General features: G+C 38.9%; 1 protein-coding gene across 1 annotated transcript in view; it reads right to left on the reverse strand.

Moving 5' to 3' along the window:
* The window catches only part of BPTF (bromodomain PHD finger transcription factor), a 92,873-nt gene that overhangs the window by 15,330 nt on the left and 57,219 nt on the right, over positions 1 to 20,324 (reverse strand). The window contains 14 exon segments of the mRNA XM_030535061.1: positions 1,367 to 1,683; positions 3,210 to 3,435; positions 5,554 to 5,636; positions 6,319 to 7,229; positions 8,413 to 8,635; positions 9,849 to 10,075; positions 10,640 to 10,748; positions 11,704 to 11,855; positions 13,724 to 13,885; positions 14,338 to 14,584; positions 16,366 to 16,408; positions 17,186 to 17,336; positions 18,216 to 18,344; positions 19,244 to 19,368. Of these exon segments, the coding sequence (XP_030390921.1) occupies positions 1,367 to 1,683; positions 3,210 to 3,435; positions 5,554 to 5,636; positions 6,319 to 7,229; positions 8,413 to 8,635; positions 9,849 to 10,075; positions 10,640 to 10,748; positions 11,704 to 11,855; positions 13,724 to 13,885; positions 14,338 to 14,584; positions 16,366 to 16,408; positions 17,186 to 17,336; positions 18,216 to 18,344; positions 19,244 to 19,368 (3,105 nt within the window).

The raw sequence follows: 20,324 nt of genomic DNA on the forward strand, positions 1-20,324 counted from the left end.
CTTGATTTTTGTGATAAAGCTTCCACTGCTTATAAGAGACTGAACCAGCATGACTGGCCTGTGCTCAATATGTTACAACAAAATCAGGACAGGGCATCCTACTAAGTTTTACTGAAAGACAAAAATCCTAATATAGCACTTATTCTTCCCCACCCCACCAATCCCCATTTAAAGTGGTATTTAGCACTTACAAGAAGTGGCAGATTAGAGTACTTCCACTCCAGGCTGCCATTCACAGAATGAGTGCAGCACCAGGAGCAGTCTATACCATCATGTCAGAGTTGGGAAGCTTAGTGACTGGAGTTATAAAAATAGCCAAGAGACAAATGAACCCCCTTTAGCTGTGACTTGGGGGAACCAATACTGGCGGGACAGGCTAGTTCAGTCTCCATGGCTCATTTCAATTCTTGGCATTTCTACTAAAACCCCAAACAAAGATGCTAATTAGTGCTTTTGGAGTGAGTGATTTTTGTCAAGTGGACAACTTGGGACACTAACATTAACTGATTTCTCAGATGCCACCGCATAGCTATCATACGGTAACAACTTTTGACCATTACTGAGCTGAGCGGAATTAGAGCCATCAAACTAGAGGTGATCCAGTCCACTCAGTCATCCAGTCCACCATTTATTAATTTCTCTATAAACAATTCCTTCTATAAAACAATTTCCCTTTCAGCAGGAAACAATCTTCTTTTTCTCTTCAGAGTTAGTTCCTAATAAATGGTTTAGAAACTGCCATCTTCATTTTGTCAAATGCTTAAAACTTCCAAAACGTACTAGAGTCTGGTAGAAAAGTATGGGTTTTTTTTTGCTTGGTTTGCATTTCTTAATGCAACTCAGTAAGAGTCCGGCGTGGGGTGGGTACGTAATATATTAAGAAATGAAAAAAGAAAATACATCTATTGGAAACCACTTGAAACATTTTCCAAAATGAACTGCAGCCTAATAGGTTAGTATCTCATTAACTACTGAGTTACAGAAAAAATCTTATTTATAGGGAGACGGTACCTAACCTATCACTAGAGAACACCAACAAGTAGGAACACAAGTATATAATCATTTGTTCCCAAAGCAGAGGCAAAAAGGCAAAACAAAGAACAGAGCGAAAAAGAGTATGTGCACGTGAGACAGAAAGATCATACAATGGAAACATGCAAACAGGTAAAAACATTATCTCAGAAGAAGTACTAGATTTGTAATTGCTAGTGTAATCCAGACACTGCTTATTCTTTCATAGTGCATGCTCCTTGCAAGACCGCCTGATTGTCTACCCCCATTTCTAATCACTATCTCAGACTAATAGCTAAATGCTAAAGCTGAACCAAACAATGCACAGGACAAGCACGCTGCATTCCCCACTCACTTTGATTCATCATAAGGTGTTTTACAGATGCAATAAAGCTTTGTGTCCTTCTTGGTTTCCTTTGAGGTAGTAGAAATCATTTTCTTTTTCTTGGACTTGGAAGCTGAAGAATCTTTCTCCTCCTCTCGTTTTCTCTTCTGGGAAGATACTGGTGCTGGGACTGTGGTGGCAGATGTGACGCTGGTGGCATGCTGTGATGGTGGCGGTGGTGGTGGTGGAGGAGGAGGTGGAGGTGGAGTTGCTGCTGCGGCGGCAGCTGCTGCCTGTGCTTTTTCTTTTTCTTTCTTAATTTTAGTCAAGTCTTTCTTTAGCTCTTCCTGAAGCACGTTTAAAAAAAAAGGCAAAAAAGACACCTGTTGAGGTAATTCTAGAATAGGATCAGAATCCAGACTCAAATCTTGCTCCATTTAAAAAAGACAAGTCATTTAAATAATTTACTCATTCAGGTACAAATTCCAAGATTAATTTAAATCAGCCCCTGGGCTGCTTTAAGATTAGACGTTTTAAGTCCAATAAGTGTCGAGGAGGTGACTCTGTCTAATCTTAAGGCAAAAAAGAGGAGGAATTTCAGGGATGTGTCAAGAACATGGAGGACACATGCTTGCTAAAAAATATGGTGATCAGGCATAAAAAGCTGAATTAAGGATAGATTCAGTCTTTACTGTTAACAATCACCTAGATCTTTATACTTGTAACAATAAGAAGTAAAAATTAGTATGATTCTTATAGGATCTGTGACATTCAGAATTGAAACAACATCCACAGAACCTTTAATATATTAATGAAGTCCCACACTGGTAACTCTGCATTGTCATGTGGGAAACCTGTTCATTTTCTAGTCCCTATTTATCATTCCTTGGGCATGTAAAGGGTGATTAGGGATATTCAACAGCAGACTCTCTGGCAAATGAACTATAATGTCAGATGACACAGAAGGCAGCTCCCCCATCCAGAGGTGTAATTGCCAGGATACAAAATCTTGTGTGTGGGAAGCATACAGAAACAATATTTCACCCCACTGATACCATCCACCAGAATTCTCACTCCTGGTTTTCACTCCTTTATGGGAGAGTGGGGTAGCTTCCACAGTCAGAGAATTCTGATCTAAGAGCAGTGGTTTAAGTGCTGTCCTCTGGACATTCCAGCTCCTTCTCGACCATGATTGGTGAAGGAGCTCCCTGTTGCTATGTCTTTACATCACTTTAGTTTTCCACACAATCTTTACTCAGCATTCCTACCTTGCCGTTGGTCCAGTAGGTTCCATAAACTGTGAGGCCTTTGCCTTAAGTGCTCTGGTACATTTGTGCTGCAATTTGCTGTTTGTTTCTTGGAAATCTGAAGCCCTTACAATGAGAAAGTGCCACAGAAATAAAGGATAGGGCCAGCTCAAGGCTTTGTGGGGTCCTTCACAAAAACATGTCTAATGCAGCTCCATCCCCACTTCTAGAAGGGTATTCCCACCAGTGTTAAAATCTCAACAGGAGTGGAATCAAATGGGTCATATTTCCTCTGAAGGCAGAGGAAGGAGCAAAAACTAGGGAAGGGGGATTTCTGACCTTCTTGGTTTAGCTTTTTCAGTGAGAGGCAAGACTGCAGGATTTGGACCTTTAACTTTAATAGGGCAGAAATTGTTTTAAGAAACCACAAAAGACCTCTGCACAGATTAAATGCTAGATGCAGCAAATAAAGTAATCTGGGGATTCAGCAGGGCTACAGGCATGCAACAGAAGAATTTCACACTGCATGCTTCCTTAAGGACTCAAAGGACAAGCTGATAAACAAAACAATATTTTCCTCCAACTTAAGAAAACCCACCTGGCTCATTGAGAAGAACTGCTCTTACCTGCACTTCGATTTGTAGATCTTTGTCCAGAAGTGCTCTTTTTTTCAGTATTTCAGCTTTAAGTTGTTCTTTATGTTTGAAAAGCAGAGCTGAGAGCTTGGTAGCATTCTGTTTACTACGCTTCTGTTCCACACTCTCTTCTCGCTTCCGTTTCTTAGCTGCCTGTTTTTCTTCTTTATCTATCTTATCCAAAATATACTTCATCACCTGATTACACACTATCATTCTAGGGAAGGAATACAGAGAGGCACATTGTGCCAAGTTATTTTCTCTTTACAGCCTACACAAATCACAAGCTGTATTATTAATTCTGAGGGTAAAATCATGGATTTAGCCACAAGAGCAGCACTTGCTTGACTGACAGTTTGTGGAGACCTATCCCTTTCAACAAAGACTCATGCTATATAACCTGATGGTTAGAGCACTGGTCTGGGATGTGAGAGACCCAGATTTAAGTTCCTGTTCTGCCTGATTAAGAACACAGTGAATGTCTCTTGTGTGTCAGAAGTGACCAGTAAACCGCAGACCCACAAATTCCCAGAACAATAAAGCTCATGTTTTGATCCAAAGAACAGATATTTCGATACAATTCCATTTTTGCAAAAACATTTGAAGTTTTGTTTCCATTCAAAGGCAGAAAAAAAATTCAAAGCCTGGGAAACTTGCTTCAAAACAGAATTGTCCTTCTTCTGACAGCTCTGACTAGTACTAAACTTTGGTGTGTCAGCAAAAGAAAGTCCAAGAAGATCATTTTCTCTATTAGTAAAGATCACTATAGATAGTAGTTCCCAAACTGCTCCATCACCCCCATACAATATGTCCCCTCTATGCCCCAGTGCAACTGTCTTTTCCTGACCATTTTGTTTGAATTTTTTTGTGTAGTTGTATTTTTGCTTTGGACTTTTCATTCCTGTTGAAGTTTCTGTTCCTCCCCCCACCCTTCCACAATTCACCAGAAGACAAAATGTTGCTTGGCATGAGGGTATTCAAATAAACAGGCAACACTTACACCTGCAAGCTAAGCTGAGAGCAGCAGGAGTACAGAAGAAAAGCTTGGGACAAGTAGCTGCTGTTGAGCATGCAGACTTGTACATGCAAGCTGCTTCGTCGGAAGCAGGTATTCACCCACAAAAGCTTATGCTCCAATACATCTATTAGTTTATAAGGTGCCACAGGACTCTTTGACGCTGGTATTTTATTGAGAGCTGTAGGAGTACACTGATTGTTTGGTAGGGCCATATGACATCAACCATTCTGTTCTTCTCCACTGTCCCACATCTACCTGGTCTAGTCAGGGTTTCACTGTTAAAGATTATACTCTTTGGGAAGAAAAGACTCACTGAGGAGGAAAGATGACAGTGCCACGAACAGAGCTGGTCAAATACCATTAACAAAAATGTTTTGTTTTTTTAAAAGTAACATATTTGGTCATTCGTAATTGTTAAGAGAGCAGTCTGTGCCAACAAATTTTTAACTTTTGATTTGTGAACTAGCCACTGTGTATTCACTATTCGTTTCTCACACTGAGTGGACACTAAGTTGCATAGTATTGTTCTTGTATCTGATCTGGGGATCAAAACCTTATAAAACAGGAATTCCTTTTCCTGATCACAGGATTATTTGATAAATCAAGTGAATAACAAAATTGTCAAAATAGCAATGGAAGAATATCTAAAGCCAACTACTTTTGTCTGCTGGCTGGGAGGTAAAATAGTTAAACAAAGGACAAGCTCCTGCCAATAAAGGGAAAGAAATTAAGAAACCATAACATGGAGTGCTCAAACAGAAAGGAGAAACAGGCTTAGTGATAATGGAGCAATCTTTCCATTTCCTTTTGAGAGCTCTCTCCAAGTTATTTATCTGCCTGAATTAAAAAACTGTGGCTAGCACTAACCACATGCATCATATCACAGTCCATATTCTGGGTAACAAGTGAAGATAGTCAACATTTATTTTGATTGCAGGAGAATCAAACTGCTCATAATTAGAAATGTTACTTTTAAGTCATGGATTGTCACCATTATTTATATATTACTTGAAGTCAGTTTTAGAACTTCACACAACTAAGCTTTTCCAAGCCTGAGGCAGAAGGCCTGACTACACAATGGGGAAAGGCACACTACGAGGGCATGATTTCTAAAGCATACTAATGTTTAAAATAGCACTATGTTAAAGCAAACTAGGGAACTTTCAATGAGCACCAGCACTGTCTACACAGACTGGTTAGAAATCACACTCGCACACTGTGCCTTACAACTCCATGTAAAAAACCCTTATTTTGTACAATAGACAACACTGAATACATTTGCTCCACGTCTATTGATACATCATCATGTGTTCCTACCTCTGATTTTCTTCTCGTTCAGCCGGGGTCAGTGTCTTTTTCTGTTTCAAGTGTTCTATTACAGCATTGTGTTTCATCACCACCTTGAACACAAAGTCCAAACAACATTTGAAAACTTCAGGTAGCGTCTGATAATAGTACTTGGGGAAATGCGGACACTTGCTAACTTAAGTCACATTTGAACAAATAAGTCTTATTTACTTACACTATTTTGAAGGTAACTTTTTATACTTAAATTATGACTAAGGAATTTAGAGATTCAACTTAAATTTTCATTATTTCTGGAGAAAAAATAAGTAAAGTCAGTTTCACTTTTGTAGTCAGTTGCACTCTCTCAAATTCCTATTGCTGCACTATATTTAGAGTTTCTGCTCATTTTTTCTCCCCACACTCTACCCCTCTGTAGTTAACAGCATTATACTTAACACAGCTCTTATAGTGTCCTTTCTATAACAGCCAATGAAAGCACAGAAGTGTTGCAAATCACCAGTCCTCACTTTTTCTGGACTAACATTGAAGATACATTTCTCCCAATAACCAGCGATACAATAAATTAATTCAAAGTGCCAAATAGCAAGTACAGCACAGTAGTCTCTTAAGGTGCTGAATTAACTTAGAGGTGCTATTAAATTGGCAAAAACAATTTTGCAATCTGATTTAGAAACGAAAATCCCAGAGGCTCAATTCACAGGCTATCTAATGTATCAATATGATTAACAGAAACATGTGTTCAGCATGGTTTGTATTTACTTCTGATAACTTTACCTGTTTTTGGATAATGTCACTTTGATTAGAAGCCTGAAGAGTGTGTTCACGTTTAATTTCTATCTGTTGCTGCTTTTTCTTTTGCTGTTGCTCCCTGAGCTGCTGAACCCTTTGCAGCTGCTCTTGAACACTAGCTGCTTGAACTGTTACCACATTCTGAATCTGGTGAGCCTGCACTGGGCTGGCTTGTTGAATCTGAATAGGTAACTGAAGCTTAATCTGCTGGGCCACACCACCCTGCTGGGCCTGTATCTGAGCTACAACATGAGACTGAAGTTGGGAGAGAACTTGGACTTGCTGCTGAAGCTGAGGTACAGTAATAACTTTTGTTGTAGGCTGCTGGATCTGCAGCTGAGGGCGAGGTGGAGATTGTACAGTAACTTGATTTAAATTTTGTGCAGCTGGAAGAGTCTGAAGGGAAGTCTGAATCTGGGGTTGCGACTGCTGCTGCAGTTGAGCTTGTATTTGTATAGAAGCTTGGGGTTGCATTTGTATCTGTTGCTGGGTTGTGGTCTGCACCTGGGCTTGCTGCAGAGCCTGGACTTGGGACTGAGCTTGTGGATGGATGACAGTCTGTGGTTGATTTTGGATTTGATTTTGAGGCAGCCCTTGAACCTGGGTCTGTGGTGGAGACTGAACTGTGACTGGAGTTTTAGTTGATTGTGCCATGACAGTTTGTGCTTCAGATTTGACTGGAGACTGAGCTGATGTTGGAGACTGAGATTCAGGCTGTGTCTGATCTTCAGGCTGAAGTGAGGGCTGAGTAGTCTGTGGCTGGGCTGGGGGCTGAGGCTGAATACTTGGGGTTTGCACGTGTGGCTGAGCTTGCAATTGACTGTGAGTGTGGGGCTGAATTGGTGGCAGCACTGGTTGTGTCTGTGTTTCTGAGGCTTGTTTCTGTTCTCCCGTAGCTGTGAAGGATAAAAACAGAGTATTCCACTCATTCCAAGCAACGTGCCTACAAGCTCCATAATCTGCACAGTTAGGCCATGTCTACACTGCAGAGTTTTGTCGACAAAAGTTATGCCGCTTTAATTAAATTGCTTTAATTAAACCACTGTTGAATGTCCACACTATGCTCCTTGTGTCGGCAGAGTGCATCCATACTAGCAGCTCTTGCATCAACCGAGAGCAGTGCGCTATGGGTAGCTATCCCACTTTGCAACTGGCCGCAGTTTCCCGTGCTTTGGGAAGGGTTTGCAATGCCTCATGGGGCAGGTACAATGTCACAAGATGCAGGTTCCTAAATCCCATCATTCCATTGGTGATTGCTAGTCACTTTTCAACTGAAGTATGTGTGTGTGAGGGGAGTGAGAGAAAATGGGGACGGAGAAGGTGTGTGTGTTGAGGGAGAGTGAGTGTGTTGGCATGCTGTCTCCAAGTTCAGACAGCGCCTGGAAACAACCAGTCCTAAGGTAGGGGCAGACCCCTGACATCGGCCCCCGCCTCCCTCCCTCCCTGGCTCTGCATAGCACAGCAGTCTCACTCCCCTGCACCCACATGCCTGCCGCTGTGTTCCTAGTCCCCAGGACATTAATGATTTGCTGTTTGCTGCCTGAGCAGAGTGGTATGCGTAGCTGTCAGAACTTCCCGGAGCTTTGAAAGGAGAGGGGTACATGCCTGTGTAGCTCGAATGCATGGCAGCCGAGTTCAAAACATTGATCAGAACAGTCATGGAGGGCTTTGTGGAAGGCCAGTTATGGCGACATAATGAATGGCAGCATCTACACTGACACTTTGTTGCTTAACTTCGTTGAAAAAAGCTTTATGCCTCTTCTCAAGGTGGTTTTGTTTTGCCGACAAAAGTAGCATTGTACACCTCCATTGTTTTGTCGGCAAAAGCTGCCTTTTGCCAACAAAACTGTGCAGTGTAGACGAGGCCCTAGGTTTTCTAAAGTTGAGGAAGGACTATTTCCCCTTTGGTTTAAAAAGAACTACAATACTTTACACAGAGCTTCAGCTGAAGATTTCAAAGCCTACCCACTGTTGTTTTAGCTAAGATACTTTAATGAAAGAGACTAACTCTAACTATATAAAAAAATTAAAACAACCTAACTCCAATCATCTTTTTCTCTTGAATACAGAAAACCCTACCTGATGTCGAAGTGGAAACTGTCGTAGTAGTCGTGCTAGCTGTTGTAGCGGATGATGATAATGGAGTGAAAAGGAATCTTTGAATTGTACCATTCGGCATGGCCGCTTGCATTAGCTGTTGTCCTGGACCTGGTATTACAGTCACACCCTGAGGTATCAACTGTAACTGGCCAGTAGTTTGACCCTGTCCCTGAATTACCACAGTCAACCCCTGACTGCCACCCTAAAAAAAAGAAAAGAAAAAAAAAGGTGTGGGGGAGGGGAGAAATTCATGTTAGTATTGATGTCCCAGTGATATAACTCTTAGGTGGACTATGCAGTAATCCAGGAGACCCAGGATTATGAATTCTGGGAATTTAAATCCTGAATCACTAGGATACATATCGTTATCTATGATGCTTAATTCTGGGTATCCTATTAACCAGCTTCTGACCCAAAGACCAACCTCAAGAATCCCAACTGCCTGTTTACAACATTATTCAATAAAACATTTTCCTAACTGCATATCAGACATTGCCCAGCTGTAAGTGTTGACTGTTCATCCAGGTTGTCAGCATGCTGGTAGAATGCTACTGCTTCAATTGTCTCTTTGGATACCATATTTTTGGAGATCTTTAATACAGGCAGAACCATCCCAGTTTTGCAGACAGATCAGAAGGATAGTTCTAACCCTCAAGGTGATTCCCTGTGTCATACATGTCTCTTTGAATCAGTACCACCAGTGGCAGCTCTTGCCTTCAACTGATAACTGCCCTTCTCCACATCTTCAATAATCAATAACCTTTTCAGTCTGCCCTAGAAAAGAATTCCTGCATGATGTTCTACATGTCAAAAATGACAGAAAGGCATGAGCATATTTTGACAATTAAACCTTTTATCCATTCTTAACATTATTATTAAGTATTTATATTATCGTAGTTCCCAAAGGTCCAAATTGGGATTGGTGCCGTATAAACACAGAAAAGAAGGCCCCTTGAAGGGTTAACAATCTAAAGGATTTACAATTTACAGCCAAACTCAGCACGAATCTAAATTTACATGCACTAACCAGACTCTCATGGTCTAGGCATAAACAATGAAGAGTGCTATTTTCCAGTTCCAAATGATGTAACTCTGTCGTTTCCCAGTACCAAAGCAAGTATAAATGACAGCTATCATGTCCTTCAACACCCACCCAAAGACAGTTGATGGGCATCAGCACCACATTCTGAAGCCAACAAGGTAAGCAGACAAAAGATATTTAGAGAAAATAAATCTCTATTTTCTTAATTTAATTACAATTTGATTTGTATGTACATTATAGGTTTCCCAAAAAGTAAAACTGAAACACAATGTATGAAACGTACAGACATACACACACCTGCCATACTGATGAGCTCAAAGGATATCAGTCTGGGCATATTTTCATGAATGAGTCTATAAAAAAAATTGTTTACCTGTCCTTGAGTTAGCTGCGTGAGTTGGGCCATCGTAAGTTTCACCTGCCCTTGCTGGGGACGAGTGGGTTGCGGAGTTGTGGTTTGTGGTTGTATATTCTGTGGAGGTGTTCCTGGAGCTGTTGCTACCTTTTGTCCAGGACTTGAAGTTGTTGTGCTAGCACTAGACACTGCAGTTGACACAGGCTGACCTCTAATTATCTGAGTCACCACCTGCTGAGTCTGACCTGTTAAAGACAGCAAAATGTGTTATGCTAAAAAAAACTTCCAACATTTTTCATTATAGCGCACAAAACTTCTAAACCCCAAATTCATGAGAGAAGTTAAGCAAGCATTCCTGCTTGCTACAGAATATCTATCATTAGTCACTTCTCTGACTAACCTACAAAAATATCACCCTGATTTCAAGAAGTAAAACATTTTGCAGTCTACTTACAAGACAGTTTTAAACATCGAGCTTTCCTCTAATTACATGCAGTGTTTTCTCACAACACTATTAATTCAAACCTTTCTACAAATTAATCATTTTATATTTTAATTATTCATTAAACTGTTTATCCAAGTTTTTTATTCAACTAGGAAACCCTGTTCTTTGTACCCACCCGAATGAAAGAATTACTCTTCAGTAGACTCTTCAGTAATCTTGATTAAATTGATGATTGATCCCAATACTGAATACAGTAATTTCAGAGTTAGGGTGAATGATACATAAAATGTTTATGGAGAAACAAACCATGGTTTCACACACTGGAAGTTTATAATTAAAATGAACCTACTGGATGGAAGAATACCTTGCTGCACCACTACAGGTGTTCGAATAATAGCCTTCCCTAATGTTGATGGCTGAAGTGGTGTCCGTATTACTGTCATACCTGGGCGGAGTGGTGTTCCTGGCATTATCTAGAAACAACAAAAAGAGAACATACACATAAAACTTTTCAAAAAGGGCATATCCTGCTGAACCTTGAATTCTTTTCAAACAATGAGAAATAAAGGGATACAAGTAGCTCATATATTTATATGTTGCACGCTTGAAAATTCTGTTAAAGCCGACTTTAGCAAAAGCCTTGTCTTATTTACAATCCTGACAAGTTTCTTAGCTCTGATAAGCATCAATTCCTCATTAAAACTATGTGCTATTAGGTCCTATGTTGTAGAGACCAGACAAAAGCCAAGAAGGACAACATGGAAGTGGCTCCATGATCGGTGAAAAAATTATGCGTGGGTTTATCCTCCCACTCCAAGCAAATGTGAATGCCAGCCTAGGGAGTATAACACTGAATCCAGGAATCAGATTGATATCAAGGCAACAGGGATCATTATGATCATCTAGTCTGACCTCAGCATAACACAGGCCCAGAGAACCTCACTCAGTAGCATCTACATCATGCTCATAACTTCTGTGTGAGCTACAGTATATCTTTGAGAGACATATCCAGTCTTGATTTAAAGACTACACTGAAGGAGAATTCATGACATCTTTAGGTAAATTATTCCAATTGTTAATTTCCCTTTGTGTTAAATTTGCACATTATTATTTGTATTGCCATAGTGCCTATGCACCTCAGCCATGTATCAAGACCCCACTGTACTAGGCTAGGCACTGTATAATTTTATTTCTAGTCTGAATCAAAACTTGCATCTCTTACACAGCAACACAGCACAACCTTTGAAAACTTTAATAATTCAATAATCCTATTAAAAATCCTATTTTGAAATCTTAAGTGTCTATTAGACTTGCTATGCATCTGCATATGCATGTAGGATCCTGCGCTTCTGTGCTTCTCCATGTACCTTCCATGACTTCCAATGTATTTACCCAATATAATTGATAAAGCTCAGAAAAACATCTTACTTGTGAAGTACATGTTGTACCTAGAGTCCCTGTGGTATTTGGCCTAATAGTTACAGTTGCTGTCCGTGGCTGGAATGAAGTAAATGTTTGTTGATTTGCACCTGTAGTTGATGGAATGATACCCAACACTTTTTGCTGAACTTGAACAACACCTAATAAAAAAAGAATTAATCCATTAATACAAAAAATTGCAAATGTAATAAATCCTAGGAACTCCACACTGATATCCAGTACTCACGCTCTACGTTTTTATGACACTTCTGTGGGACTTCTGTTAAAGTCTCTTGACAGAAACGTCTTCACGTTCTACAGGGAAGTAGCATTACCTCTTCTGTTGCTTATACAACTCCCTCCACAGTATCAGTCCACAGACAGACGTTTTAAAAGGATTTGGGCAAAGAATGATATTCCAGAGTTGTGAACCTTTCTATTGATCTTTATGATGAGGCTCCTGCCCGTGTGTGGTGCCATATACAAGTGTTTATTATTTACACATGTTTAAATATGGATGGCCTGTGTCTCCCTGCTTCCAAGTGGCCTATTTAAACATCTCCAAGAGCCTCAAACTCATGGAGTAGGCGAGCATGATAAGTGCCGTTCATCCACCTAAAAAAGCACCATCAAAAGCTAGCAGTCTCTGATTTTTTCATAGATTAAATAAAATGGAGATGGCGGAATGAGTATTTTTCTTTGGTGAAGAAGTGATATGCCATCCACAAGCTCACAAAATGTCATGTTGTTTTTTCCAATCAAGAAGAAAAGGATTCAACACTACTGCATTGATCAGTAAAATGAGTCACACCGGCTTCTAAGGAATAACTATTTACAATTAGCAGTTATGTCTGTTTTGCAACACTTTTAAAAAAAATCCTTTTGCTGATGTCTAATAAGAGGCGGAAGAGAGAATTTTGCATTCTAGGTTGTCAAAAGAAATTAGAGCTTCTGATTATACACTATGGGACTCAGAGTACAAGGCCCAAGGTCACGAGTAAGAGCAGGCAGAAATTTAAGATACAAACCTACATTTTTTGCCTGAAAACAACTGCCATTGTTTGGGGATAGCAAAGAAAAAGCAGTAGAGACTTATTCCAGTTTGGTTTCAGAGTAGCAGCCGTGTTAGTCTGTATCCGCAAAACAAACAGGAGTACTTGTGGCACCTTAGAAACTAACACATTTGAGCATAAGCTTTTGTGGGTTAGAGCTCATGTCATTGGATGCATGCAGTGGAAAATACAGTAGGAAGACATATTTCTCTCTCTCACACACACACACACCCCTCTCAGTGGTTTGAGCATTAGCCTGCTAAACCCGGGGTTGTGAGTTCAATCCTTCAGGGGGCCACGTAGGGATATGGGACAAAAATCTGTCTGGGGATTGGTCCTGGTTTGAGAAGGGGGTTGGACTAGATGATCTCCTGAGGTCCTTTCCAACCCTGATATTCTATGAGAGAACATGAAACAGTGGGTGTTACCATACACACTATAAGGAGAGTGATCAGTTAAGGAGAGCTATTATCAGCAGGAGAGAAAAAGAATGGTTTGTAGTGGTAATGAAAATGGCCCATTTCCAGCAATTGACAAGAAGATGTGAGGATTTTTCCCCACTACAGTTTCTCACATCTTCTTGTCAATTGCTGGAAATGGGCCATTTTCATTACCACTACAAACCGTTCTTTTTCCTCCCCTGCTGATAATAGCTCACCTTAACTGATCACTCTCCTTATAGTGTGTATGGTAACACCCGTTGTTTCATGTTCTCTGTGTATGTGTGTATATCTATATCTATATCTTCCTATGGTATTTTCCACTCCACGCATCCAATGAAGTGGGCTGTAGCACACGAAAGCTTATGCTCAAATAAATCTGTTAGTCTCTAAGTACTCCTGTTCTTATTCCAGTTTGGGGTTTTTCTGTTTTTGTTGTTTTTTTTTTAAAGGGACAAGTCACATTTTATTTCACTGGGAAAATAATGTCAATGCAATCTGAATTAGAAAGTTAGAAGATACATTGTTCCCCCCTACCTCCTTGGGTTGATGGCACATTGACGGCAACAATCTTGCTGTTTGCCGGAAGTGGCAACTTGGTTATCACTTTGCCTGCCATAGTTACTGGACTGCCTGCAATCTGGAACGTCTGACCTGTGCTGGCAATGGTTGTAGCTGATGTAGCAGCTGTGCTGGTAGCTATTGAAATAAGAGAATGAATTTTTGAACTTAAATTATTATTAGTAAATATGATTATTTCTTATGCATAAGAGTAAAATTGGAAGGTTATAATACAACCACTTTTCAATGTGTCATGTCATTTCCCCCTCATTATATCTTGTAAAAGTTTGTTGAAACAGTGAATTTATGCACAGAACACTTTCACCATAGATGATTACAGATAAAATTGGCACAGATCAGAAATGAAACAATCTGGCTTGAGAGTGCAGGAAAAATATTCGCCTAAGGACGGGACATTCATCTTTAGACAAAATAGAATTGTTCCCCAGTCCCCTCCCAAACTGGTGGTAAAGTTAACCACAAAGATTAAAAATTAAACCCCAATATTGCTATATTATAGAGAAACAGGTGATGTGCTATAGAAGCAGTGATTAACAACAGGTTCTTTTAGTGACACACAGATCATTTACCTGCTGAGGACTGGCCTTGTTTAACCCACGTAGCGAAAGTCTGATGGAAGTTCTTGTTCTGCTGGAATGTTACTGTAGCTGGAGAGCCCACTTTAGTAGTAAGCACTACTTTGGTTCCAGTAGGAACTGGGCCTGTTAATGGGCCTACCACGACCTTCTGTGGAGTGGAGGCGGTGGTTGCAGTAGTGCTTGCTGTAGTGACCGAAGTGGCTGTTGTAGGTAATTGCTTCTGTTGTTCCAGTCGCTTCTACAGAAGTTAGAAGAAAGACTCAATGAATGAATGAACAGTTACAATTTGTGGATTTTGCAAGGGATGAATACATAATTTTTCCCACTGAAAAATAAAGGTATGCAAACAGGATCTAGCAAATCTAAATAGTAAATTATTGAAGCAGACTATATTATAGATTGCTATCAAGCTATCACAATTGACATACACATGCAATATAATAATTTGCCATAAAATAATTTATGTATTGCAGATGTATACACTCCACTGTGCTACACAGCACAAAATGTTATATATATATAGCATCTTCTGAATGCTGTACATAATCAATCCAGTGCATTCATACACTATTCTCAGACTAGCAAGCAATATGAAAGATCAAAAGGTAGAAGGTTTTTTAGCATGATAAACTACAGTCTGAAAATATATGCCCATATTTTGGGTTTCAGTACGTGTCTATGGCTTTCATCAATTTCAATGACAGATGCAAACCTGTATTACACATAGCTCAATTTCTAATTACGGTTGGCTTTCCTGAATTTACTGCTGGCTGCAGTTTTATCTTGCTAACAAAGTGACAGAAAGTGAAGATATCTCCATTTCTACTTTATCTAATTTACCATCATCAAAAGAATATAATTATTTTAAGTTTTTCATCTGACTGTAAGCCAATCTCCAGCCTACTCAAAACCATATTCAACAATCCCTTACATACAGTAGGCTTCCCACGCTGTCCCTGTCATAAGCAATGGTGCTTTTTGATTTTAGAGAGATGGCTATCTGCATGCAATTCAACAATGCCAATTGTAATTTGCATGTTTTCCAATACAGTTCACGATGAGCAGTGCTCCTTATCCATTTGAATCTTGACTGCAAGACTGGGAAAAGTGGGTAGAACTGCTTAGGCACCAACATTATTTCTTTTTCACTATTTACAAGTGAATAAATAATACCAATGATTTAAGATATAAAATAGCAGAAACATTAGAAAATAAAGTAATGGAGGTTTATAAGTTAACTAATGGCATTTTATTTTATGCTTAGATAATTCTAAAATATTACGTATGGTATCAATCACTAACAAGGAGAAATGTATTGTCTGTAGAGAAGACAAAACAAAAGGAAAAATGAAACTATTCTGGAAAAATTGTACAATTCTTCATTGTAACATTCAGGATGCAAAATAATAAATAACTAAAAAAATCAACCTGCGATCAGGTATTGGGTATTATTAATTAGCAGGTTAAAACACAACTCTTCCCTTCCATGCTTGTATCCAGACAAACTCAGAGTAGGACAAAATCAGGTACTAATTCTAGCATGGGAACTAATCTGGCCAATTTCACAGTCAACTGTGTGTTGAAGCTGCTTTCCATCAGACTGTGGAATGCTTCAGATCACACCCTCCTTTTAAAAGTAGAAGGAAAACTTTTTTGGACACAATCTAAACTGGGTCTACAAAACTGAAAAGCAATTATAAAAAATCCTTCTTAGAGTCCAGGACGTCAAAATAATGAATGTATTATGTACAATAAGCGACAATGTTCAATATCCCAGTGGGATCTTTCCAGAATGTTGAGTTTGTGTATATACTGGAAAAGTTACAATTATACTTGACAAATAGCATTACAGAGGCATACTTTATTTCCTGTGTTTGGATGTACGCAGACTAACAATGCAAACTTTTTGACAGGTGGGAATACTAATGGCTCCCCCACCTGCTGGGCAGCCAATCGTTGTTGTTTTAGTTGAACCTCCATTTGGGCCTTGAATTCCTCAGCCTTCTTCTGTTCACTAACCTTAGCCTGCTGCTCAACTGCCTGTGCCTTTTCTTTCTCCACCCTGTCAAAGACAAGCAACCAAAGAGAAAATTACTGCTGTACACAAAAACAGCTATTTCATTTTATCCAGGTTAACTGACTTTTTGAGAATTAGTCCTGCTTTTTAGACTACTCCTTGAAATATTCTAAAGCAAATGAATGCAAAGCCTTTCAAAGAAACTATTTATCAAGGCTGTGGTCCAAACTATTTTTGAGAGACTGAAAACACCACCTTATGCATAACATCAACAGTTCAAAACAAAAGCATTTTGTTAGGAAAGCACGATAAAGGTCTAGCTAAAACTTTTCCTGTAAATGTGAAGCACTGTGAATATTCCTTTCATGTGTGTACACTTTGGGACTTAAGAGTCTGCCTTTACCCTTTGTTTTAAGGGACACATTTACTTCATTCATATTGCAGAATGATTTAAAACCTTTATAGTTTTAGTAAGTAATGTGCATGTCAGAAGGACTTATGCTGCACAGAAATAATCTGTTGGCACACAACACTGTTTAGCAGCCAAATAGTAGTTTGCTTAGTTACTACATACTAGATTAATAGAAAATTAGTGTGAACGTTTACAGATCTACCATAATTAAATCAGTTTCTGGCATCACTAGTAACTTGCTCCTTCAACTAAGTTTGTCCAGTTTTAAAAAAGAAAGCAAAGACAACATTAAAAGCTTAATTTTTTCATTCATTATGGGTATCACCCAGAATTTAGGCAATCTGGTTGGAGCATTTATTTAACAACGTACACACAAACTAAAATGCTTCATTTAAATTGTGTCAGCTTACCTTTCAGCAAATGCCCTGATCTCCCATAATTCCAATTCCTCCTCTGCTACCCAACTTTCAATGATAACAGGGCCTGTCTGCTTGGGTGTTTCTGGCCTCTTTGGCCTCAGTGCACTTGATCGAAGGCCTTTCCTCTGAGGTGTAGGAGTTTCTTTAGAGAAAAGTCAAACAGTCATTAAAATAAACCAGGAAATAAAATTAAAGATTCAAATTTAAAGTTATTTAGTGTCAATTTTTACACAAATTCTGCAGTTTGAAAATGGGGGTTATTCAGAGTAAAATTTTCAGACAAACTCCCACTGAATTCAATGGCAGCATTGTTAGGCCAAAGCTGAAGACTTTTAAAATTCCAACCTAATGGTTAAAGAAGTAATCTGAGTATCATTATACTCCAAGAATCCATAATTAGCACAATAGATCCACAAGCTATTTTTGATTTACAGGAAGGTAGAAGCTAAAACTGTATTTATGAGGGCTGTTAGATTTTAATGAAATCAGGAGAAAAATATAGTCATGTCTACAGTTTTAAAGGTCTGCAGGGGTAGGTTCATTTTAGCTTGTTTTGTATGAAGGCATGGCTACTGAAAATCCAGAGAAAATAATTACTTACACACACACACAGACACACACACACAGACAGACACACAGTTTTTCAGTGGTAGCCTACTTGAATCTACAATATCATATGGTAGATTAGATATGGAGTCGGGTTAACTTTTTCTTGGTTGATAATTTTCTTCTAACATATTAAGGACAGGATATCCTGCTTATAAAGATGATTTATTGTATATTACCCCATTCATTTTTGCCAATCTCATTTTAGAAACAGGAAGGCCTTTGGCTTTAAGATAATAAATCTAACAGAATGACTAGATTGATCTGTTTAACACAACTGAATGGTGAGTGGATACTTATCTCAAACTCTGCAACACTGCACTCTCCTTAGATGGTCAGGGTTTCCATGAAAATTTGGTTAAACTTATTTCTATAAAATTTATAATGAAGTTTGAAGACTTATAAACAAACATACCTTTTGGAGCCTCTGGTACACCAATAGGGCAAATGATTTTTCTTATACAGTACTCTGAACGAATACCATAAGGACCAACATCTCTCCGTTTGATTATTTCAGTTGTTGTAATTTCAGTTTCAGATGTATCTACAGTGATTTAATCCCAATATGATGTATTATGTTAGAAAATAAAAGGCAAACAAGTTGTTCATCAGAAATAAAGACAGGAAGTTGTGGAGAAATAACTTTCAAAGATCCACTGAGTTTCACAGGCAACCAAAAATACTATTTCAAGTTTCTGCATGAACAGGCTCAGATTTTCAAATCTGGGCTTTTGCTTGTACCTGCCTGTAGGCATGTGTACACACGGAAGTACGGCACGCACAAATGCATGCAGGCTGATTTGAAAATATGGGCTATAGTGAGGAAGTCAAAGAATACTGCAATTAAAAATGGCAGAAATAAGTGATTGTGTGTGCTGACTGGCTTGGAGTAAACAAAAACCAGAGAAATAATTGTTAAGAGACAGTTCATTCCTAGAAACACAGCAGGTGTAATATTAGAATAAATTGTCTACCTCACACACTGGCCAATTTTGATTGTCAGAGGAAAATGTAAACCCCACCCTTCTGCAAAGTATCACTATCACCGGCAAGGTGGTGTAAAATCCTGGCATTACTGCCTTCAGTAAAACCAGGATTTTACCCAAGGTGGACAAAATTTTTCTTAACCTCAGATGAACATTCTGAAGTAACTGTTTGGAAGCAACTCTTACACACTTTGTTTCTGGTTACATTTTTTTAAAAACGTACACAGAAAAGTAAGGCATTTAGATTGAACTGATTCATCCATTTCTCCAAAATACTCAAAACAAGTAAAAGAGCAATTGGTATAAACTGTATAATGTTAATTTTATATGATTTTAAGCAACGGAAATTTGTGTAGCATATTGCACTTTTATAGACAGACTCTCAGTACCAATATCCTAAATTAATACAAACTATTCAAAAAAAAAAAAAAAGGCAAAAGCTTGTAAGAAATACTACCTGTGCGTGTAGTTCCTCCTCCAGGTGGGGGTTTTGCAGCCATATCATCCCACCTTAAACATGCCCAGAGTAACCGCAACATAAGGCTCACCCCAGCCAATGATTTCACAGTTTGAAGTCGATATCTAAAATAAGTCATAAAGAAAAAAAAAAGTTACATTTTTAAACTGAATACATTAAGTTAATGACTAACCAAACCAAAGACTCAAAGGGTTTTCATTTTATCTTTTCAGTATTTAAGTAGCATGAACATCTTTAATTTAGTCAGCTCCTCAAACTCTTGGGAACTCATACTGTCCTAGATCTCCAGAAGATTTCCCATTGATGTCAGTGTGTATTGCATGTGTGGATCAAGGCTGGGTACATGACAGATCTCCTTATGTACTTCATGGCACAATGGGATAAGATGCTGTGCCAAACACCCCTAAATTCTGCAATGTTAGTTTGTTGTATCCCCCCAAAATATCTTTCGTTCCACACGACCCCGGAAAAAAACGTGCAAGAAATATGACCGTCTATATATTTATTCTACAGAGTTACAGAGTAGAATTATCTTTATTAGATGACATATGAGGTCAAAATTAGGAAACCTTAAAATAAAGACTTCTACTTCTCTTCATAAGTAAATGAAACAGGGCCTTCTCTTAGTAGGCATGTGTTTAAATGCTCCCAAACAAACTGAAAAGGCTAAAAACCTAGCACTTTCTGAACTAAGATTGAAAAGCCATAGAAGAATGCATAGCGTATATTTGTTTTGAAAGTGTCTGCAACAAGGCATAGTCACCTGTTGATGGCACTGTGGGGGGGGCCTAACTGTAAAAGTTTCTTTGAGTTGATCTATAAATCCTACAGACAAAGCATATACAGAATTCTCTTAGGAAGTGGGTAAAGGATGTGTGTGCACAAATACACCTCATCTTAAGGTGATGAGCTGGGAAGTAGGGGGTAGATTAAACATATTTTGATAAAGTAGAGAGAATTTTGTCAAGTTATTTACATGCCATTGCAGGGATGCCACTGGGCAGCTGGAGGAACATGCAAAAGAGGCTGACCAAAAGATACTCTACATTGAATACCACTT

Source organism: Gopherus evgoodei, chromosome 15 (genome assembly GCF_007399415.2).
Source record: "Gopherus evgoodei ecotype Sinaloan lineage chromosome 15, rGopEvg1_v1.p, whole genome shotgun sequence".
NCBI lineage: Eukaryota > Metazoa > Chordata > Testudines > Testudinidae > Gopherus > Gopherus evgoodei.